At 25.4% G+C, this 26,542-nt stretch overlaps 2 protein-coding genes across 2 annotated transcripts; both read left to right on the top strand.

Annotated features, from left to right (window-relative positions):
- Positions 1–6,544: 6,544 nt before the first annotated feature.
- Positions 6,545–8,423, top strand: LOC127254019 (vacuolar protein sorting-associated protein IST1-like). The gene is made up of 5 exons (XM_051278872.1): positions 6,545–6,848; positions 6,939–7,071; positions 7,342–7,445; positions 7,515–7,659; positions 7,746–8,423. The coding sequence occupies exons 1-5, from the start codon at positions 6,802–6,804 to the stop codon at positions 8,343–8,345; spliced, it is 1,029 nt and encodes a 342-aa protein (XP_051134829.1). The 5' UTR covers positions 6,545–6,801; the 3' UTR covers positions 8,346–8,423.
- Positions 8,424–12,453: 4,030 nt separating this feature from the next.
- LOC127253953 (uncharacterized) lies at positions 12,454–15,151 on the top strand. The gene is made up of 3 exons (XM_051278769.1): positions 12,454–13,226; positions 14,550–14,621; positions 14,845–15,151. Exons 1-3 carry the CDS (start codon positions 12,648–12,650, stop codon positions 14,857–14,859), a joined length of 666 nt encoding a protein of 221 aa, XP_051134726.1. The 5' UTR covers positions 12,454–12,647; the 3' UTR covers positions 14,860–15,151.
- The last annotated feature ends 11,391 nt before the right edge of the window (positions 15,152–26,542 follow it).

The raw sequence follows: 26,542 nt of genomic DNA, 5'->3' as shown, positions 1-26,542 counted from the left end.
TTTTGGGCTTGCTTATTATTCATTTTGTTATATAGCAATATTAAAAATTAATTAATAAAATCCGGATTTTAAGTATATATTAATATCGAATCCAGTTCTACTTGAATATTTTTATTTTTTTTAAAATTATACTTTATATTTGAAAATATGAAACTTAAATAGCAGTTTGTTTGGTTTTATAACTCAAAAATACCTTTTTTTACTATGCATAATGCAATTAGCTAATAAAAGTATAATAATATTTTTTTTTTATCAAAATACTATTTAAACTGAAATTCAAAATAAAATAAAAATCAAACAAACATTTAAATGTATAACTTCAATCTATAAACTAATAATAATAATCATATTACCAATGTCTTTTTTTTTTTTTTAAGAATATATAATATTTTATCGCACAAATACAAAAAGACAAGTAAATAAATAAAACAAAATTTTTTTTAAAAATACTTTTACAATTCCTCATATATAGTTTATAAATTTAGATATTACTTTAAAATATTTTGTTGATATTTATTTTTTCTATTAATCCCTATATATATTCATTGCTATATATCCATATAATTATTAAAATATAGAATTTGCCTGTGGGCTTGTTTATTTTAAATAGAATATATAATCCATTATTTGAGGGAAAAAATAGTGTAGTTTTGGTGACAATACTTATAATTTTGGTTAGTAAATTGTTCAGTTTTAATTTAAAATTAAAATTTTTTATTTGAAATATTATTTTATTTTAAAAATAATACTTCCGTCCCAAACACCGTGCAACATTTGTGTTTGGCGCGGGAATTTAGATGAGAAGTATTAAGTACGGTAATTTGAGATAATTTGAAAATTAAGTGATGTGATTGGATAGATAAATGATTATTTGTTTTTTTTATTTGAGTGATGTGATGGGATAAAGTGAAGTGTATATTAATATATGCATATAAATATTATTAATTATTTTTAAATTTGAAAATATTGCAGTGTGTTTGAGACAAACAAAAAAGAAAATATTGCAGGGTGTTTGAGACGGATAAAGTATTAATTTACATATATGTGTCGCTTTTTAAAAGTATTTTAGAATGTCACAAGAAATAGAACTGTTAGAGGGACATTAATGAGTGAGATAATTGACCATTTTCATACACATTAATTCTATGTTTAAAAAATCAAATTAATGAATTATAATATATTTTTATTTAAAATATATAAATAAATAAACTTTACCTTTTCTTTTTTTTTGTGTTTTTTTTAATGTTTATTAGATAAAAAAATGTAATAATTTAAAGAAGTTTTTGATGTTAAATATAATACTTATGTAGAAATATTAGAACATTAAATAGTAAAAATAATAGTAATAGGGAAAAAAGGGCAACAAAGCCACCTAATTTCCATGCAAAATTTTAATGTGTTTATTTGGTGATTTTTTTCTAGAGTTTTGAACAGTAAATTTGATGTGATGATTAGTTAGTTACAGAAATCAATGTATTCATTAGAAAATGTAAAAATTATATAGTATACAAATAAAATAAAATAAAATAAAATAAAAAATCTATTTTATATTCTTATTTAATAATTAACAACATATAGTTTACAATAAATTAATAATATATATTTTTTTTACAAAAATATTATTATATACTTAGTTTACAAAAAAATAATAACATATTTTTTTATATGCTCAAATTAAATATATATAGTTTATTCTTATTGAATTAATTATTGATGATACTTATAGAATTTGTTAAACCTACTTAATTAATTCCCCCACTCCCAGTCCCACTTATATATATATATATATATATAAAAAGTGTTACGCGTAAGGGGATAAGTGATACTGTGATACGTGTTTTAGTTAATCACTTTACAACAATTCATAAGGACTTGTTTTTTTGCTTCTTTTTTTTTTTTGGGGGGGGGGGGGGGGGGGGGGGGGGGGGGGGGGGGGGGGGGGGGGGGGGGGGGAGGCAGGATGAGATTTTTAGTAAAATATTAAATACAAATTAGATATTTAATTTAGAAAAAAAAAAACTACTAATAAATAATGCAATATCAGATCCAAACCTTTTTCTTATAGCCTCAATAATACTTCCTAAATCTGGGATATTTGGATATGGGGATTAAAATTAACATCATTTTAGTATAAAAATGGTATAGATAAAAAAATAATAATAATAAAATGAAAATATTATAAAAATAATACAATGAGTAAAAAATTAAATTATAAATAAATAATTACTACTTATTACTATAAATAATATGTATATAAATTTAGTTGACAATTAAATACTCCCTCCGTCTCAGGAAAAGTGTTTAAGTTATTGTAGAAATTAAAATTTAGGTAAAATATAATTAATAAGTAATTAAAAAATGTATTAATAAAAATTAATTATATATTAAGATTAAAATAATTAAATAATTTAATTAAAATTAAAAAATTTATGAATTATGAAATTTAAAATGTGATTAAAATATATAATTATATTTAAAAAAATAAATTATGTGGTACGTATAAAAATAAAAAAAAATAAATAAACACTTTTATGTGGGAGTGTAACAATATAATAATCAGAAGACGGATGTAATAATACCAAAATAAAATAATAATAATAATAATGTGGTGCCACTGCCACCTTTTGGTTGGGTAAACTAATCCCACGATACGATACAAGAACCCTTTGCATGCATGCACGCACACTGTCGCTAACTTTAAGTGGCGGGTAGGGCACGTGACCCCGCCACCCTATCTCACGTGACCTCTTTCGATTACACTATTACAACACATCCAACTCAAAATTTTCCATGACGTTGTGTTATTTTTTAGATATATTTTTTTTAAATAATTTAAATATAATACTATTTTATAATGTAAAATATATAAAATATGACTATATTTTTATAGAGAACCATGCAATAGTTGCATAATTATATGGAATTGAACTATATATCTATATGCTGTGGCGGAATTAGAAATTAGTAGAAGAGTTGCAATTTTTTAAAATCTTAAAATAACATAATCTATTTCTTACCAAGATAATATTAATTTTAGAATTATTGTATTTTGAAAATATTAATTTATTGTAGTATTTAAAAAATCAAAATATAATGGTAATAAACTTGTAAAAGAAAAACAAGTAAACAAACCCAAATGATTATTCTACCTAAACCTAAACCTAAACCTAAACACAAGCCCAACTAATAATGAAATTTAATGCTATTAATTTAAAAAAAAAAATGTAAGTTGTACTATAAAACATAATCTCACTATTTATCCACATAAAATTGAAGTATATATGTTTAATAAAATAAAAATAAATTATACAATTAAATGCACATATAGTATATAATTATATATTTCGGGTTTGTTTGCTTTTTTTTTTTTTTTTTTTGTTTTCGACATGATTTCTAATGTATATATTCTATTATATTACAAAAATCAACCTTCAATATAAATATTATATTTTATATTTTATAATACAATTTTTTATACCTTAATTATTAAAAATAAATAAAAAGTCAAACAAGAACACTAACACTGAACAAACGGTGGAAAGAGTATTTATTATGTTAAATAGATAGTACAATTATTAAATAAAAAATGGTAATTTTGTTCGGGACTAACGAAAATAAAAAATGACAATCTTGCAATGGACGAGAGTATTCAATTTCAAGTAATATATTTTATATTTTTAACATAATTGCCGATATCACAAAAAAAATAAAAATAAAAATCAATTCATCTAAATACGTTGCAAAAAGCCATATGTATTTATCTGAATTATTTGTATTTTAAATTAAATGTTCGAAAGTATTATATATAATTTTAAATCAAAATCATTTGAATTTTTAAATAATAAAGGAAATATTGCAAATTATGATAAAACTCTATATCCAAACGTACCCCAAAAATATTTTAGTATCAAAATCTTATTTGGAGTCTATTTCCAATGTCGGCTTCGGAAATTTAAGAATATAGAGGGCACTTGTGAAATTAATGATTGCATCTAAATATCAGGACAAAAATAAGTAAATCCACGTGGCGATATCCCATTGGTTAGTGCCGAAGAAATAGACGACGGACATAAACAGCTGTAGTACAACTGCAAACAGCTGTCAACACATCCTCACCGTTGATTTCTTCCCATTTTTATTTTTCATTTTATGATGTTTTCAATTTTCAAATAATATTTTTATTGTGGTTCCATATTTTATTAAAGTATCTCGGTGTGTCTATTTTGTAGAATTATGATTTTTAATTTTGATTTTGAATTAAAATAATTATTTGATGTGATATAAATATATATTGATGTGATATTTTGAATCTAAAATTAAATTTTAATGTAATAAAATAAATAAAAAATTGATGTTTAATTTGATATTTTTTTTATAAAAAAATCTAAATAGTAAAACCATATAAAATCTTAAAAGTAAACATAGCCTCTATTTAGTCTACAATTATATTTAACACATTTTATAAAAATTGACCTTTTTTTTTTTTTTTTTAAATCTTATGAATCCATGATTTAATTTTCAAAGTAAAGATTCATCAATTTTGTAGATTTTTTTAATATGGTATTTTATTAAAAAATATATATATATATATATAGTAATCACAATAATTATATTCGTAGTACATTGCATAATTTTATTCAATCCAATGGAATATATTTATGCCACTTTATATTAAGATAATTAATGGGATCCTTAACATCATTTGATACTGTAGTATATTTTTTAGAAAAAAATGTTCATGTCAGAATTTTTTTCTTTTTCTTTATAAAAATATGGTAACCAAAATCAAATAAAATCAAAATAAAAATATAAAAAAATACTTTTGAACATCTTCAAAACAGTTGCATTGCTTAATTAAATTCAACATTGTTTTGAAAAGCACCAAATGTACTAATAAACAATACACAATATTACTATTAATAGCACATTATTTATATTTATATAATACAAATACAATACATAAAATAATATCATATCGTATATTTTTACATAACACATGTAAAATAATTGATTTAAGCAAATCACATACTTTTATACAACATATGTCTATGTCTTTATTAACACAAGATATATTATGTATAATAAAAATATATGCTTTTTCTATATATGTTATATATCAGCACCTAACCCTTTACCTTCAAAACAAACAAAAATATTTATTTTTTATTTATTTTTTCTTTCAAACTCAAATCATAACAAAAAAAAAAAAAAAAAAAAACCAAAATAAAATACAAAATATTTTTGAACATCTCCAAAATCATTTCCACACCCCAAAATAATATATGGTGTGATTGGTTGCAAGTTAGGGTTAGTGGATGAATAATTGATTTATTATTATGTAATGAGATATTGTTTGATTATAAGTTGTATTATGATATATATTTATTAAAAAATTAAAAAATTTATATTTTAAATGATTTAAACTGTATACGTTAATATTAAATACTCTCTTTATTCCTTAACAAATTATTTATTTTTTTATTTTGATAGGGGACGAATAAAATATTATTTTGCACTTAAATATATTTCAAAATAATATAAAAAAAATATATATCTAGACATAATGAACATAATTTTTATTTTTTTTTTCAAGTAGAGAATTTTAAACATATATAAATGCACATATATTTTTATTAAGGAGAAAATTAAAAATATAATAACAAATATATGTTCATTAAATTAAACTATATTTACAGAGAATGTGTGTTTACTTGTATTTGCAATTTTATTATTACTTCCATCCGGTTTTAAGAATTTTATTTATTTTTTGGATATTGATATTTGAATATTAATTATTATATGAAAATGTAGTTAAATCAAGATAAAATGACAAAAATACTTCTATTAGTTAGTGTCGTATAATACTATTATAATGATAGTTGTGCAAAAATTTATACAAATATAAAAATATTTTTAATAATAAATATAAAGACGCATAAAATAAATGAGATTTTAGAGTCGGACGGAGAGAATATTTTTTTACCGTATAAAAAACAACTATTTAATATTACAAATACAATATAAAGTCCCGTAATTGATGGTCCGGTGGTGTAGGCGTCGGATCTCAAGTAACCTGCCATACATGATTTGTCTCATTTTCGAATAGCGGCTGCAGATTCCCACGTCATAATAATAAAATCTAAATATAACATTATGTAATAAATTATTAAAATCCCAATTTTAAAATCAACCAAAAAAAATAAAAATGAAAATCAAATCACAGATGAAATCCAAAAACATTCCGGACTTCCGATCCCCCCAAATAGGTAATATGAGGTCCTGGGAGTCCGACTCCAAATAGTGTCCTAAAATTGTGAATGTTTGCGAAGATGAGCGGATTCCTCTCCCCACGTTTTCCTCTTCCTTGCTCACCCCATGACTCCATGCCAGCTGCTGTCCTTCTTCTTCCACCACCCCCCACCCTACCCCACCCACCCCTCCAATATATACACCATCACATATATATGTACACCCCTCAAACTGGAAACCATTAATTCATTCATTACCAATTACTGTTCGGCCATATGATCTCCCCCATATCAAGCTTCCATTAGATTCATCAATGGCGATCCTTCATATAACCACTCATTTAAAACCCCAACACTCCATCTCCCACTCTTTTTAAACTTATTTATTTAACATATATATATAAACCCTCCAGATTCGATTTCCTATTTTCCAAATTTTGTGATGCACTCTCCCTTTTTAGATCGGTTTCGAATCTTCTTCCTTTCTTGCCTTCTTCATTCTCCAGAGCTCTTATAAGAAACCCTAATTCTGACATCAAGAAAACAAACAAAAATGAAGATGTTTCAGGGCCTGCTGAAAAGCAGATTCTATTCCAAATGGTAGATTTTAATTCGTCCCTTTTCATTGATTTATTTATTTATATATATGTTTGTGGGCATTGAATTAATTGTAATGATTTGAATTTGCAGCAAATCGGATCTGAAAGTTACGAGGACACGAATTGAGATTATAAAGAAGAGAAAGAATGCCATCCAGAAGTATTTCAAGAACGATATTGTCGATCTTCTTAGAAATGGATTCGATCTTAATGCCTACGACAGGGTCGATATTCTTTTCTTTTTCTTTTTATTTTTTTTAAATTCCCACGTTTATTTCATTTTTCCATGTTCTTGACACCCCTGCTTTTGAAAAAACACACAAAAAAAAAAGCACATAAGGGACTAATTTCATCGACAAAGAACTTAAAAAGAAAAAAAAAAGTTTCAATTTTTAGTATTTTACAAATTTATCCATTCGGACGGCTGAGATTTTCTTAATCTCCGCGAAAAATTGGGATCACGGTTGTGATTGGTACACGTGTAACGACGACAGGTGGAAGGACTCATTCATGAAATCGAAAAATCTTCTTGCTACGAATTCATTGATCGTTATTGCCAACACATCTCCGACAATCTCTCCGCCATCGACAAACAGAGGTAATCCGCCGTGTCCGAACATTCCTCATCTCGACAATTTTCCCGAATCAATCGATTTTCTCATTACAGGGAATGTCCCAACGACTGCCGCGAAGCCGTCTCATCCCTCATGTACGCCGCCGCACGCTTCGCCGACCTCCCGGAGCTCCGGCAGCTCCGGACTCTATTCTCCGAACGGTACGGGAGATCGTTAGATCCTTACGTCGAAAAACAGGTATATTTATATTCCTTTTTCGTATGTTTGTAAATTAGATTGGATAAAATAATATTATTTAATTTTTAATTTTTTGTTTTTTTAAGTTCGCCGAGAAGGCGAACGCAGAGATGCCTTCAAAAGACGTAAAGCTTCGACTTTTAGAAGAAATCGCCTCCGAGTCGGGCCTCGATTGGAGCCCGAAACCATTGCAAAACAAGCTCTTCAACAAAACGAACGAATTTAACAATCGGGACGCTGAATTGCCGCCGGTGAAGGACATTTCCGTCGACATTGTTGGAGCATTCGCCGACGCGAAAGACGAGGGCCGCGACGATGATCGTAAGCCTTTGATGTATCGGTCGAACCGTCCGCCGTACACTAAACCGAGAAACGGCGGCGATGAGCTATGCGAGAAGGCTCGGCGGGCGGTGAAGTCGGTTAGGACACGCGGACGGGATTCTCTGCTCGATCAAACGAGCTCGTCCGAGAGCGACGAGAAAGATAAGGCTAGGCAGTCGAGCAGGGCATTGTCTCTACCTCCCGATAAATCGTCGGGCGCAGCCGAGACTTCTCCGACGCACGTGAGGTCAGTGTCGTGTGAGGCTAATGTCCACGTCGGCGGTGGTCACGTGCATCCGAGGTTGCCGGACTACGACGATGTTGTCGCCCGGCTTGGATCGATCAGAGGGAAAAGTAGCCGTTAGGTAATACTATTAATCAGTATCGGGAATCTAATAGATAATGTGCTGTGTATAATACTAACATTCTAGGTATGTATTCTATGGTAGATATACTGTATGTATAAATTCATATTCTTTATGAATTTAAGAATATATACTACTGTCTTAATATTTTGCTAGTTTTTTTTGGCACACCTTGTGTTTTTTAAAATTTTTTCTTTTATTTTTTAAAAAATATTAATATATTACACATATTATTATTTTTATATTTTTTATATAATTTTTTGTATTTTTTTTATACATAATTTTTGTATTTTTTATATAAAATTGGATCCGCACACGTGGATTTATTTATTTATTTTTTAATTTTTTTAATTTTTTTTTAATTTTTTTTAATTGTACCAAATAAAAAAAAATACAAATAAAATTTAAAATAAATTAAAAATAAGTTTTAAAAAAATTTTAAAAAATGAAAAAAATAAAAATAAAAAATCCACGTGTCCACCAGGTCAGCGACACCTAGCGGACACGTCACCTCTGGCGAGCCACGCGGGCATCTCCGGCGCCGGAGGACTAAAACAATGAAAATTTTTCACTTATGGGACTAGTTTGCGACAGGCTCCACTTATGGAACTAAAATGATAAGGGGTCCAGTTATTGGACTAAATAAACAGTTTACCCGGTTGAAATTGAATGTCATGCGAAAAAGTTGTACTCCCTCCGTCCGGCGAGGGAGGGATGAATCCTTTTTTGAGAGAGACTGTTTTTTAGATAGTGTAAATTAGTAAATTATTAATAATAAGTTATGATATTAATTTATTACTATTTTTTATATGAATAATATTGTTGGTATTTTATATTTAATATGAATATCATTTTGTAGATAATAAAATTTTATATAATATAAATAAATAAAAAAATATTTTTATTTATTTATTATTACCATAAATTAGTTTTATAAAAAATGAAGAGTTTTAAAGATAGATAAAAAAATTATGTTAATTGAGGAGAGAGATAGAAATAAAGGAATTTTGAGTGACTTCTACTTATAAGATGTTTAAGTTTAATTAAATTAATTTATCTTTGTTAAGTATATTTAAAATTGATAAAATTACCAAAAATAGAAAGAGATCATCTTCTGTAGGATATAAAAAAAGAAAAAGGGATCATATATGGCGGGAGACATGGAGTACTAATTTTACAAATAGTTGAGAGGATTTCATAATAAAAAAATGAAAAAAAAAAAAAAAAAAAAAAACTAAGTAAATAATGGAGGGAAATATGCTAGATGAAAATCGAACCTCTCACATAAAATATATATCGGCATACACAATTAAAATAAATATATATATATATAATTTAAGGGTTTGATTTATATTATGTTTTGATTTTCTTTAAAATAAATTTTAAACTGAAATACCTATTTCATATGACATAAATCAATATTTAAAAATTATTTTTAATAAAAATAAATGTTGAACATAATCTAATACGTACTAATATTAAATACGTTTAAAGATATTATTCTAAAAATAAATTCTTGTTGCGAACGAATGTGACGATGTGTATTAAAATGCACGTGTGACGTGGCATGATTGAAAATCATGCATTCATTGATGTATCTACTACAAAAATAAATTTATAAGTCATTGTAAGATATAGAATGAAAATAAAATCCACTCGTTCAATCAATCTTGTCTCATGTTTCTTTCTTTTCATTATATATCTATATACATATGCTTACACTACTTTACATACACAACATTGCACACATATATATATATAAATATATAATTACTAATATATTATTCTCTCCCGTCCCACGTAATTTGTCTCTATTTTCTATTTTCGTCCGTCCCACATAACTTGTCCTTTCTATTTTTGAAAATATAATTATATTCTTTAATCGTATTTTAAATTTTAAATTTTATAATTTTCTTAATTTTAATTAAACTATTTACTTAACTTAATCTTAATCTATAATTATTTTTACTAAATAATAATTATTTTTACTAATACACTTCTTAATTACTTACTAATTATACTTTACCTAAATTCTCGTATCTACAGTAATACACTCGTATTACATGGGACGGATGGAGTACTATACTTCCTCCGGTTGGTAAAAAGTATGAGTAAAATTTTTTTTTATCCTTGTTAGTATATTAGTGTTAAAAGTAGTGACATTTGTATAATAATAATAAAAATGTAGGTATAATTTTATGATGAATGAGTATTTATAGAAATGAGATTATTGTTTTGGAACACAAAAATGGTAAAAAAGACTATTATATTGGAACAGATAAGTATTATTATATCACAATTCTTAAATAATTTTGAGAACTAAAATGTAGATTTTGCTGCAATCAGTCATGGAAAAAGATAAATCAAACCCCTGATGCTCAGATCACCTGCCACACATAGTTCGCCTACTATGATTTGTTTGTCAGACCTAGTTTGCAGAGTATTAAATTCAATCGGAGTTTATTCAACATGCACTTTCGGGTAGCGGCTGTAGATTCCTACGTTATTAAAACAAAAAAAAAAAAAAAGTCCAAAGGAAGGACTAAACTTGTTCGTAAATTTTAAATAATAAAATTTTAATCTGAAACAGTTATTTAATATAATAAAATATATATTAATATAATATTTTGAATTTAAATTAAAATTTAATAATCTCTCTATCCTTAATATGATGACAGTATTATTGAAGACATGATAATTTAAAAATATTATAATTAGTAAATAATAAAAAATATATAATAAAAATTAATTACAATATAATATAAATAATTATATTTTAAAATTAAAATAATTAATTACTTTAATAAAAACTTTAAAAATTATAACTTATAAAATTTTAAATATAATTAAAATATAAAAAATATTTTTTTAAAAAATAACATAATACAATGCGACAAATGGAGTATTATATAATAAACAAACAATAAACATTTATTTTGATCTATCATTTTTCAGATCTTTTATTATTATTATAAATGTTTATTTTGATATATTGTTTTAAAAAAAAATAAAATAAAATAGTAACTTCTCGTTCATAATTCCGTTTGTTTATTTGTATATACAATTATCATCCTTTGTGGGCCAATATGTTGGGCTTTTGTCTTATTCGGCTTGATTAATAGGCTTTTAAGACCCAGATGGCCTCGGATAAAAACAATTAGTTATAATAAGATTTATTATATTAAATATGTTTTTATATATCACTAATATTTTTATTAAATATAAATAATCATAATAATAGAAATATTAATATCAATCACAACAAAAATAATATTAATTGAATAATAATAATATATATAAATTCTAAATTAAAGTAATATGAATAAATTTGTTTATTAAACAAAAATTATTATTATTTAAATAATTTCAAAATTAAATAATTTAATAATATGGAAATTTTTTTTTTAAAAATATATGTAATTTGTTTTTTTTAATATAAATATAAAATCAGATGAATTTGTCCGCCAATATAGTAAAAAGAAGGTAAGATGTTGAATATATGAGAGACAGAGAGAGGTAGGCCTAGCAAAAATTAACCGATTTGATAATCCCATGTGAATATGACATGAAATAGTTGGGTTTGTGTTGAAATTTTTGATCTAATTAATAATTAGGTAAAACTCGTTTAACCATTTAATTAAATGGGTTAAGGTCTTTAAATTTAAATATATTTTTAAAATTTGATCAATACAATTCAATGTTTATGACTAATTTTATAAAATTAAAAAATAAAAAATAAAAAATTGTATTGTGTACTTATGATGTAGTGTTTATTAATTTGACTATCTTGAATATCCATTTTATGCATAAATAATGTTTGCTTTAATATGTATATATATTATGTTAATTAAATAGACCAAATTTTTGTGAAAAATTTTGTAACCCGTTTAAAGTTGATCCGAACCTGAACCCGAATAGACCGATCCGTTCCCCAACCACCCAACGAAGAGGTGTGTATAATAATTTAATTATAAATTATTGTGTTATAAAATATACTACAATTTTGCCCTAATACTAATACATTACACACCCACAGTGTGACAGTAGCGACTTCAATGATAGATTGACTTCGTTGATCTGGTTCTTTTCTTGATTCTCTCCGGTTACTATTCCTACAGTGCTGCAATTCACGGTAGCCAAAGCAAAAAGCGCGTTTTTGAAGTGCTAGCGACTTCAGTGTGTATTGGAGAAAATTGCTGGAGGAGAACTGCAGGGTAGGGACCACGTTCGTCGTCGGCTTCGTCTCCCTCTTTGTTTATAGGTGTGGAAATGTAGATTGGATATGTCTGTACCTCTGTAAGAATGGTGGTTTCGAAGCAATCGGATGCGACGGCGTCGCAGCCGCTGCTTTCGGAGTCCCAATCCGCTCAATACGCCGTTGTTTTAACTCCCTACCCTGCTCCCCACCGCCATATTCTCCTACGTAAGTCGTGTCAGCGCTGCTTGTTCTGCTTCGCATTCTTCCTGGTATTTCTCGTTGCCGCGGGCTACGTTCTCTGGCCGTACAGCTCTGAGGTCTCTATCGTCCGCCTTAGCCTCGATCGCCTCCGTTTTCAGACTGACTCTGGAGTTTTGATCGACTTAACTATGGGAATTCGGGTTAAGGTTTCGAATCCGTCTGTTTATTCCTTGGATTACGATTATTTGACTGTCGCGATTGGGTACTGCGGGAACAGGCTTGGATTTGTTACCTCCGGTGGTGGACTTATCAAAGCGCGTGAATCTTCGTACGTGGACTCCACGCTCCGGCTCGATGCTGTGGAGGTTTTGAATGATGCGGTTTTGTTGATTCAGGACTTGGAGAATGGAGCGGTTATGCTCGATGCAGCGTCGGAGATCTGCGGCAAACTCGGAATTTTCTCCTTGCAGTTGCCGGTGAAGGTAAAAATGCTTTCCACGTTAGAACTCTGGAGAATTGTTAATTAATTTTCAGAAATGATTTGCTCTGCTGCGTCTCCTTAACGAATACATCAGTAAAGTGAGTTTGATCTACTCTGCTCATACGTATACAGTATAAGAAAACTCCCAATGTATTTAGCTGAAATACAGATTACCTTTTTACAGCCATGAAACAGAGTTTGTGCTTTTGAGATTGTGGAGCTATCAGAAAAGCTAGGCATTGTACACAGAAAAATTTCATAGGCTAGAATAGACAAGTAGTTTTGAATCAACTGTGAAGAGTTTTGGTTGTAGAGTAGAGGCCATAGTTTGATATATACATAACACTGTGTTTATTATCAAGCATGAAGAATTGTTGAGGTGTGACAGAAACAGAAGATGTAGAATCGATTTGGTGTGCGTTTCGAAAAGAGTAGCCTTGCTTTTCCATTTGTGGTTATTAGTTTGAAAGAACTTTAGAGCTCGTTGTTATCCATGTCTTGCTATGGAGTTAGTGATTAATATGGTTCCAAGTAGTCGTGATTTGTTGCCATAAATTGAATGCCTGAACTGAAGATTTTGCGTGCATACAAACCAATATAGTTTATAATTGACGGATCACATATCGTGGGCAATGACTTTTATATGGTAATAGTGCAACATGATGATATCTGTTCGATGCAACCGAGCATTGCATTTTGCTGCCTATGTTTTGCATGTCTGTAGTATATATATATATACACATATATGTATATCTATGCCCTTATTTAGCTTCTTTTATTAGCAAACTAGTTTCAATTTTTTTAGACTGGGAAAATGCAGACATATCTGAACATTTGTTTGTGTGCAGAGTTTATGGAAAATTATCTGCATTTTTGTTATTCATTAAGTTTTCTTGTATCAAGTCTTTGTTCTATTTCGACCTCCTCTGGATCAAATCTTTCCCTTATAGTAGCTTTCTGTACAAGTAGAGATGCGTCTTATATAAGCAGCTGGACATGGGCTTATGCAAAGAGCCAAAGATGCTGAAGATAATTAATCTAGAATTCGGAATAACAAGTTTAAGTCTAAGAAATAAATGTGGTTTCATTGACATAATTATGCGTATTCAGAATTGTTTCTTTCTATTACCATACTATTCTAGATATGACGATGCAATGAAGAATCTCCTCTCTTTAAGTTCTACCCTCACTCATTTCGGTACCCCTTTTACTCTATAATGAATAGATTTTTAGCCTTACACTTAACAATCTCGACTATTTACTTACATGGTATTTCTTGTAGCTTCTTGGTGATTTCTTGATGTATATTGTTGATATATTGCAGACTGAATGTAAATGCAAAGTGACTGTGAATGCATGGAACCAAACAATTGCCCGGCAGAGTTGCTACCCGGAAGTACGCTTTTATTTCTTCTCGATTTCTCTAGCATTCTAATGTCTCATCACTCCATTCTCATGCCAATTTTTCAGCTACTCTTCTCTCACTCATCAATCTTTTTTTTTTTTTTTTTTTCCTTGTTAACTGAAATTAGCTTTTATATTCCCATTGATAAGAATTTGAATGTCGTCATACCCGAAATCTAATTTAGAATGCCAACTGGCTGCTCGACGCCGTGCAGGTTACAGAAATCTGAATTGCATTTCGAATCCCGGTTGCTCTCAGCAGCGGGGTAATCGAATAGGAAGACATCAATATAATTCTCCATACTCACAGTATATTCTTGTTTGTTTTTGCGATTATTTGCAATGTTCGGTAGGTATATATCAATATTGGTTCGCAACAAATTGCATGATGCCTTTTGTTTGTGATTTTTTGGTGCAAATATTATGTGGTGTTCATATTTTGTACAAGAACATCAACCAACATAAGTTTGATGCAACTGAACATATCTCTCCATTATATTTATACAGATGAAATTTACTGTATCTTTTGAGTTGCAGGTACATATGTGGGTTTGATTCGGTCATTTTTCTTGGTTTGTCTTCGTTTTTATTTTGAGTTTTGATTTAAATAATATTGATTGTAATTATAGTTGTCAAAATGGATTAGTTGATAGCCCATAATACCGTAACATGCTTCGGGTTAGAAGTTAATCAATCTAATCCAAAGTCAAATGGGCCAAATACATAAGTTTTTTTAACAGTATTAAAATTATACTTCCTCCTTCCCATGTACCGTGTCCGAGTTACTGTAGACACAAGAATTTAGGATAAATATAATTAGTAGATAATTAAGAATGTATTAGAAAAAAAAAATTAATTAAAATTAAGAATGTATTAGATAAAATTAAAATAACTAATTAGTTTAATTAAAATTTAAGAAATTATAAAATAAAAAAATTTAAAATGAGATTAAAATATATAATAATTTTTCAAAAAAATAAAAGTGACATCTACAAAAGTGGGACGGAGGGAGTAATGTATTTTTCTACATAATATTTATATAATAGTTAAAAAAACAATTGAAACATTAAAATTCAAATAATAAATAATTCAAAATAAATAATAATACATGTGGGTTTGTTTGTCTAATCTAATTTCTACCAGACAATATATAATATACTTCAAAAGTAAAAATATTTTTATTTTGAATTGTTTAATTATAAAATAATTATTTTATTAAATAATTCATGTTTTTTTCTTTACAAATATATATATGTTTATTCATAAATTGAATGGAAAAGGTATATTATATTTTTTCAAGAAAAATCAATATTGAATACAAAATTATTCTAAATAATCAAATTAAAACACTAAAGAAACGTAAAATAAATCTAAACTTTAAATATCATCGATTGGTTCACAACTATTCATCCAATATTGTTTAATTGTATTAAATCTAATATGAAATATTTTAGTTTAAATACTGTAATGATAATAATTATATGGTTCATTTTGACCTATATTTTAACAAATCTAAAAAAATGACCAAATGTTATTTTAGAAAGTAAAGTGGAGTTGACCAACTCAACGGAGTCAATCCAATTAGATGGTCGTAATTTGTACTGTATTATAAATTGAAATTAGGTTATTTTAAAGGGGATTTGAGGTTTATAGTAAACAATTAAAATATATAGATATATATATATATATATATTGCTTCAAATGATTTCTTTTGTGTGAGTTTTACCACTAATTATTCAAAAAAAAATTTTTTCCTAAAAATATCAAATAAAATAATTACTTTTTTTTTATATATATATTATAATACAAAATTATTTTTCATTCAAAACATGACGTAAACTCTATTTATATTACATCAAATAACTATTCAAATTCAATTTTTTATATAACATAGGGTGTGTTTCTTTCGATAAGTTTGAAAAAAAAATTGGTTTGAGTTTGATATAAAAATAATATTTGAGATAATATTTTGTGAGAGAAAAAAATATATTTTTTTTTGAGAAATGTATAATCCAAATAGTAAAATTTGAAATAATTATGCTAAAGAAACATCAAAGTGTTATACTATTCAACTTAGCATCAAAGTTCAAAATTATAAATACAAGAAAAAAGAAAAAAAAAAGGACCATTAAAGTTGGATAAATACATTTTTTGTCCCTATAAATATTACTCTCTCTTCGTCCCACATTGGATGTATGGGTCACTGTAGACACGAGAATTTATGATAAGTATAATTAATAAATAATTAAAAATGTATTAATGAAAATAATTATCCTACCATACATTTGTTAACATGTTATTAAGTATTGATTGTATTTAAATTTCTATAATCAAAATTACAATAATAAAATGAATGAATAATCAAAATTAAACTAATAATACTAATATAAATGAATTGTCACCCAAAACATAAATAGTACTGCCATGTTATATTTTACTAGACAATATTGTATTTCATCTGTTTCATATATTTTACAATATTTTTCTTTTTATCTGTTTCAAATATTCTGCAATATTTTCGAAATAGAAAATAAGTAATTACATTTTATATTCTCACATCATCCAATATATATATATATTATCCAATATATATATATATATATTTCGCTCTTTTATCGTATTACTTAATTTTTATTAGATTATATCATTTTTAAATATTCTACTTAATATTATTCACCTTAAATTTTCGTATAAAAAATTATATATTAGACGGTATATGAAACAGATACAATATATCTTTATTGAAAATCGAACGGACTGAATAATTTTGAACATTACTTGAAACATTAGATTAAGATTTGTGTTATTTCTTTCTTTGTGTTTCAACCAATGTTATATATTTAAAATGTTTCCTCGAAGCTTGTGGTTTCTTCACTTTAAGTCACAACAAAGTGATGTGTTTATTCTTTCACCAATTATTTGTTATTTCATTCATCGGTGTGTTTGGACTTGTATTAGTAAAATAATTAATTTAATTTGATGTTTTTATTAAATTAAATAATATATATATATATATAGTATCAACTGAATAGGGTGTGTTTGTTTGAGAGTTTGGATTTTGAATTGGAATTTGAATAGTACAAATTTTGAATTTGAATAGTTGTATGATGTGATATAAATAGGCGTTGATGTGATGTTTTGAACGTAGAATTGATTTTTAGTATAGAAGTATAAAAAATAAAAAATAGATGTTTGATTTGATATTTTTTATGGGAAAAAATAAAATGAATAGTGAATTTAAAATCTAATCCCCAAACAAACACACATTCATTTGAATGATATCGACATAAATAGTAAAACTGGTGGTTTAAATTAGGACGAAGAGACTATATTTTAACTTTTTTGCACTCAAAATGGTTTGTTCTTCTATAATCCGTTCTCAACTAATTTTTTGCTATTAAATTCATTTAAATATATATATTTATATAGATATCGTATCAAAATACTAGTTTATTTATATTTTATTATTATTTTTTTTTAATCAAAACTCAAATTAAAAAATTACAGTAAATACAACCAAACAAAATATAGTTATTTTATATATGAAAGGCACGTTGTACTAAAATACATGTTTGATTATAATTTAAAATTGATTTAAAATAAAATGTTAATTAAATTCATTTTTTTTTAAAAAAAAATAATAATACTTCGTAATTTTTTGTGATAAAAAAATTAATATATTTTTATTAAAAATAATAAATAATGTTAATTTTAAAATAAAATATTAAAAGAGAAAACCAATATATAGATTTCTTATTAAAAATATTATACTAAGCATTTGTTTTTCCTTATATATATATATATATATCTGATACGAAAGGACCGTACATGTTATAGTAAAAAATAATACTACAATTTACAATTGATTTATCACACGAAGTGTATTTATACAATATAACTATATATTTTTATATAATATTTTCTGTGTTATTTATATTTATAACGCACGATGCCGGTTATTATAATTAATTTTTTAAATTAGCATAGTAACTACCGCAATAAAAAAAAATAAATTAAAAAAGCTTTAATCTTTTAGCAATTTTTTTTTATTTTTTTTATATTTTGTTATATAATTATACTAATCTATATAACCTTGGAGACATCACAATTTTTGTTTTGAAAAATAAAATATTCTCTAAATCCACCAAATATATATTTGTTTTTCCTATTTGATTGTCCACAAGAAATATACATTTCTTTTATGGGACTAGAATAACAACGAAAATTTTTCACTTATGGGACTAGTTTGCGACATGCTTCCACTTACGAGACTAAAATGATAAGGGGTCCAGTTATGAGACTTAAAAAAAACAGTTTATATGTAAGAATTATTCATCATAAATAAAAATGCGGACACGTGGATTTTTTTATTTATTTTTTTATTTTTTAAAATTTATTTTAAAACTTATTTTTAATTTATTTTTAATTTTATTTATATATTTTTAATTTTTTTAATTTGATTTAATTTAAAATAAATAAATAAATCCACGTGTCCGCCAGGTGTCGCTGACCTGGCGGGATATCTGGCGGACACGTCACCTCCGGCGAGCCACGCGGGCGTCTTCGGCGCCGAAGGACTAAAACAGCGAAAATTTTTCACTTATGGGATTAGTTTGCGACAGGCTCCACTTACGGGACTAAAATGATAAGGGGGTCCAGTTACGGGACTAAAAAAACAGTTTACCCTATTTTTAATTATACAATGCAATACTTTCTCCTTTCCACGAGAAGGTTGTCATTGATTTTTTTCACGTTGATATTTGAATATTAATTATTATATCAATATATAATACAAATTAAGATAAAAGAATAAAAATATATTTATTAGTCTCTTACAATACAACTACAATCACATTTGTGGAAAAAATTATTCAAATATAAAGATATTTTAAATGTCAAGTACAATGACACAAAAATCAAATAGCAACCTTGCACCGAGACGGAGAAAGTATTATATTTATTTATAAACACACACTACTTTGTGCGTTTACTCAAATAATTTTTCTACTGACACAATATATATATATAATATTTCTATCTTCTTATAAAAAAATTAATAACTGAGCTTCAAATATTACTTTTTATATTACTAATACAATTTCAGATATTTTATATTTAAAAAATCTCAAATTAAAATATTAAACAAACACATTACATATGAAAAATTATTATTTCTTATATTCTATGTAAAAAGTAAACGGTGACTTTATTTCTAAACTGAGCAGTGAAAAATATATATTCTCTTCGTTTCGGTGCAAGGTTGTCATTTACTTTTTGCATGTAAATTTTTTAATATTAGTACTATAATAGGTTTTAGTGAAAAAGACGAACATACCCTATTAGTATTGTGTAATACTCCATCCGTCTCACTTACCGTGTCCACATTGTCGTTTTTGTCCGTCTCACATCTCATGTTTTTTTTTGGAAAATGATTATACATTTTAATTTTTTTTATTTTATAATTCTTTAAATTTTAATTAGACTTATTAGTTATCTTAATATTAATCTATAATTATTGATATGATAGGATAATTATTTTTTCTAATACATTATTAATTATCTACTAATTATACTTATCCTAAATTCTAGTGTCTACGGTAACCCGGACACGGTATATGGGACAAAGGGAGTATATAAGTAATGACATTTGTGTAATATACTGTAAGTTGAAGGGTATTTATTATGTTAGGTATGTAGTACAATTACTAAATTTAAACATAATAATCTTGTTTTGGAACGAACGAAAATAAAAAATGGCAATTTTTCAATGGTACGAGAGAAATATTTATTTTATATTTTTTTAGAAAAAAAAATTATAAAAAAAAAGAAAAAGAAAAAGGGTTCAAAACCTACGAAGAAACACAACTTAAAACAACCAAACATTTTGTAAGGAAGTGTGTGATTTTAAGCATAAATACAATTAGGTGCGCAAAACCACAAAATAAATAATCCCAGTGAGCAATGCATCATTAATTCATTTGAGTCACGTTTGGTTTGAGCAGTAAATTTAATTTAATAAATTCAATTTAATATATACCAGAAAGAAAAATAAAATTGGCTCGCCCCATCCCCCACCTCCCAAACGACTCCTTTTTACTCTTCTTTATTTGACTATTCATTTCACCCAAGGATCATCAAATCGATCTCTCAAATCTATATATATATATATATACATACACATATACGTATAGAGTGAGAAAGAAGAGAGAGATAGACTTCTATATATATATATATTGACAATTGAGTTACTACACATCACAAGTTACATATTTCTTGGATAAAAATGGGTGATCATCAAAAAGAATCATCCTCCTCCTCCGGCGGCGGCGGCGGCGGTTTCCGAAGCCGCCGTCGATATTATAAATGCGGGTGGCCGAGAATCCACCCGTACAAATATTACGACGGCGGCGTTCGTCCGACGAAGCGGCAGGCGGCGTGGCCGGAGCTGTGGCGGAGGCTGAGGAAGGACATGAAGACAAGAGTGATGAGAAGTATGATGTCCCAATGCCGAGTCGTGAGTTGCGCGACGCCGGAAATGAGGTTCGCATACGACGCCCGCTCTTACTCGCAGAACTTCGAGGGGCAGCCAGGCGCCGATCCCGACGATCTCCGCCACTCGTTTTCGGCTAGATTTGCTGTTCCGACGACGCGGATTAGAATTAAATGAACTGTATCGTACCGTACTGTATCGTATCGAAAAATTTGTTAATCGAAATATATATATATATAATAGTAATAAATAAAATAAGTTCTTAGATTATATATATATTTTTATTTTAGAGTAACTGGGTTTAGTTTGTATGTGTATGTAATTTGTATTTGCATTAGGAATTGCATAAAGTGAAAATAAATAAATAAACTTAATGAACATTTATGATTTTTCTTTAGTTCGTAATATACACATATGCACATCTAATTTGTTTAAATTTTTTAAATGAGACGATTATTTAATATTATTAATATAAATAGTAATTAATGTAACAAATATAATTAAATATTTTAATATATCAATTTGCCTAACTATTACATTGTTATACTTTCCGAATTCTTGATTGGTGTTATTTAAATAAAATATTAAGTATTTTATATGATATATATTATAAAAAAGTACTTAAAATAATATGTTTTGAAAAAAAAAAGTTATTTCCTGATAAATAATATACAAAAAAACGTGTATATATGTATTATTCATATTTAATTTTCATTTGTTATTTAAATAAAAATATACTTCCTTCTTCCCACCACAATTAACACTATTTCTATTTTTTTCTGTCCAGTAACAATTGACATATTTCTATTTTTGGTAAAAATTATTAAATCAAAACATATTTAATAAATATAAATCAACTTAATTAACTACGTAATATACAACATCATAAATGACATAGGACTCACTCAAAACCCCTTTATTTCTACGTCTCTCATAAAAAAATAAATATTTTTATCTATATTTAAAATTATACATCTTTTATAGATTGAATTATGTTAATTATAAATAAACAAAAATATTTTTTTTTTTATTTACTTGTATTATAGAAAATTTTATTCTCTACAAAATGATATCCATATTGCATATTTTTTAATTGCTATATAATTTTTAAATATTTAAACATATATTTTAATTTTTTTAATCATATATATTAAATTTACTTTAAAAATATAAATATTATTAATTATATAAAAAATAATATAATAATACCATAACTAATTAAACATCCTCACCTTAAATACTGTATCTCTAATCAAATGATTCAATTACGATAGTACCCCATATTATTAGATATGCCTAAATACACTTTTATGTTGTAGATACAAATATTTTCTTTATGACAATTTTGGTTTTTTTTTTCTCAAATTATTTTCACTTTAGAATTCGATGATGATTATTATTATTATTATTATTTTCAATCTTCATTTCTACTATATGTGGTGTGTTTATCGATTTTTTGTATGTAATATATAAATTATTTTATTAAAAATAAATAAAATCAAACACTCGAAACAATCACTTCTATAAAATATTGAAATAGAAGGGTACAAGAGATAATTTGGCATTAAATTAAGAGGGACCTACTTGCAATTAATTGCGTATGCAAGAATTTTGCTGACATGTTTGACTTTAAAATTATTAATAACAACCAATTAATTTAATAAAGGCTTTGAACAATCGATTGAAGAGAAATTGCAATTTGACCCACCCACTCTCTTTATTTTTCGTTGGATCCCCTTTTAAATGCACTATCTATTAAATCATAACAATATATTGTTATGAAAAATGTTGTTAGAATTTATTTTTTTAATTTATTGTCATTTATTAAAGTTAGTTGATTGAAAATTAAATTGTCTTGCAGTTAGTATAACTACACTGACACTTATTTAATTAAATATTTATTACAGCCTTTTATTTAAAAAAATAAAAATAAAACTTTATTTTTTAAAAATTGTTTAAAATATTCACGTTGTCAAAAACTTGAGGAACAAAGGATGGCCCACATTAAGTGGGCCCAAAATGTAGTCATAGGCTGTTGGGTTTTTTTTTTAATGAGTAAAATAGTTTATAATATATGTATTTAATTTAAATAGATAAACGATTGTGTTATTTTTGTAAAATATTTCCACATATTTTTTTAAAAAAATTAATATATTATATATATTTATTATTTATACAATTTTCTATATTTTACATAAAAATATATCAATTTAAACTATTTAACAAAACAAACAAACTCTACATTTTTATTTTATTTTGTTAATGCAATATTATAAATAGTATATAGTATATATATATTATTTTTTTTTCTGTTTGGAATTATTTTATAAATTGTATTTAAAATGTAAAAGACGAAAATTTATGTGTATATAAAATAAATTGTAATTTTTTTGAAATAATTTAAATTATAAAATAATAATAATAATAGAGGATTTGAGATTTAGAGAACATAATTTATATATATATATATATATTCAATTTTTTTATAGTAAAAATACACAATTGGTGGTGGCCCAAATTCGAGCTTAGAATAAGAAGGCCTGAAAAACCTTACGGAAGCCCAATTATATGAAGACGATGGAAGGCAACTTAGCCCTTTGACAAAAATAAAATAAAATAAAAACACACACATAATATAAAAAAATATATTATTATTATTATTATTATTATTATTATTATTATTATTATTATTATAATATGGATATTTTATTTTATACTATTAATCAATGTTTATAAACAAAATTTGAGAAATTCTTTTATTTATTATTTTATTTGTTTAATAAACACTATTTAAATTGGTATGTTGGGCCGATTAAATTAAAAAGTGGAGTAAAAGCCCAATCCATAAAATGTAATATAGTCGAGCCATTACGCAAAATATGGCAAAGGCAATTCATTATGCTAAGGGTGGTGTGTTTGCCTAATTGTTGGGTGCCTTATGATTTTTAATTTTATTTTAGTGAAATTAAATTTTGATTGAAATATTTTAAATAATTTAAAAATATATAAAAGTGATATTTTAAATAAACTACTAAATTTTATATGATATTTTTAATATACAATGAATTTGTTTATATCTCTATTTGCTTTTTGGGTGCATTTGTTCACTTATATTTTATAGCAAAATCACTTTTATTAAAAATATGAGGGGCTTTTTAATTAGAAATAATTGTAAAATATAAATAATATGACAATAATTAAAATATAAATCACTTTTAAAAACAATTAGTAATTTATTACAAAATAAATAATATAGCATATTAATTTAAAATAATTAGTACTTTATCGTAAGACAGATAACATAACTTGTGTTATTATATATTATATTAATATTTAGTACTTTATTTATACATATTTAATGATTGTGTTATATTACTATTGTGTTTAAATAAAAATATATTTTATTATATGTAATTATATAATATGTTATAAAAATATATGTTAAATATTATATTAATATTTTCTGCTTTCTTCACTAATATTTGTTGATTTAGTCAAATTAGTACTATTTGACCAAATTGATACGGTAACCGAAGCAAAAATAATAAATCATCAATACATCTATTTTTATTATGTTAATTTTTAATTAATTATATTTTTTTACAAAACTTATAATTTTTTAGTAAATTATTTCTATTTTATTCATTTTTAATACAATTTTTTTAAAAATTATATATATAAATATTAATATTTTATATTTTATCTAATTTTAAAAATTCAAATATTTTACAGATAAATAACTAACATATAGAAAACAATAATTTTAATTAATTTAAATTCATAAGAGAAAATTCACAATTTACTGATAAAAAATATATTAAAATAAATAATAAATAATGTAGTTAAATATAATATATATATATGGAAATGAGATATTTTAAGATAAATAAGAAATGAAGAAAAATTTAAATAAAACAATTATTCTAAAACACTAGGATATATAATATTTTAAAAATTAATTATTTTAATTTACTAAACTTATTGACTCTATTTTATTTATTTATGTACTACTTCCTATATTATGACTTTATAACAACATATCAATTATTTCTTTTATAGATATAATAATAATACTTTTATGGAAATGATTACTGTATAGATTTAAAGAAAAATCAATATAGTATTAATTTTTCAAATAAGCATATATAAAATATACAAATAATACACTTCCTCCCTCCGTCCAAACTAAAAGTATACAATTAAGGAATAATAGTATTTTAATTATAATGGGGAGGTAAAAGTAGTAAAATAACATTTTTGCCCTTACTTTTTTGGTATAAAAGTAATGATGTGATGTAAAGTAGAGGTATTTGGGGAAAAAATAAGGTATTTAATGAAATGGTTACTTTGTAATTGGACGTCCCAAAATAGAAATATATATACTTTCTGACTGGACGGAGGGAATATATTTTTATTATATAAATCACATTGTGTATATATATGTGCTATCTATTCATAAATAAAAAAAATATGTAAGATATAAAAATATATCATATACTAAAATTAATTGTTGCATGTGATGTTAATTTATGTATTCGAATTATATTAATATAAATGATGCGTTATTACAATAGTGTGTTATCTGTTAGCATATAATGTATTGTCAAAACCGCCACATACTTTTATACTTCTCAAAATATGAATATTTGGGATTAACATAAAAATTAAGAAATATTAGTCTTATAATTATATTAGATATAAAAATATTTTTAAAATATCAAAATTTCCCTACTTTATGTAATTATTGTAAAAAAATAAAGATAATTATTTATAAAAATAGTGGAGAGTTAATTACAAAAATAAAAATAAAACTATTATTTTAAAACGAATAAATTATATATATAACATTGTTGTCGAATTAACTTATCACCAATAGTATTCGTTAGTTATATATATATATATATATTTTTATTATCTCATGCAATTATTTTTTTTATAATAATATATTATTTCATTTTATTAAATATAGTAACATCTAAACCAATATTTAAAAAAAAAAAATCATTAAATTAAAGGAAACATTATATTCCCAATAAATAAATAAATTTTCAACATAGTTGTACCAAAATGCGAACTTATTCATTCCATATAAGGTGTTACATTGAATCTAGCAATAGCAGAATTTATTAGATATATAACAATAGTATCATATTTTATGAATTTTAATTATAATAAAAATTAATTTCGATTTAAAACTTATGAAATTAACCACAGTCAACTAATGTAATGTGTACCAAAAATACAAACATTTAAATATATACACCAAACCCTATTAAAAATAATAATAAAAGGAAATCCACTTTAAAGGAAATTTATTCATTTCCATTAAGTAACGGCCAAAAAATTATTTAACCACCTAAATTTCATCCACCACAATAAAAGAGCACTGGTTACATTATATATTAATTTAATTTGTATTCATG

Source organism: Andrographis paniculata, unplaced genomic scaffold (genome assembly GCF_009805555.1).
Source record: "Andrographis paniculata isolate CXL003 unplaced genomic scaffold, ASM980555v1 Contig52END, whole genome shotgun sequence".
Classification (NCBI taxonomy): Eukaryota; Viridiplantae; Streptophyta; class Magnoliopsida; order Lamiales; family Acanthaceae; genus Andrographis; species Andrographis paniculata.
The sequence above is the reverse complement of the archived record's forward strand: the minus strand, read 5'-3'. Positions and strand labels throughout refer to the sequence as shown.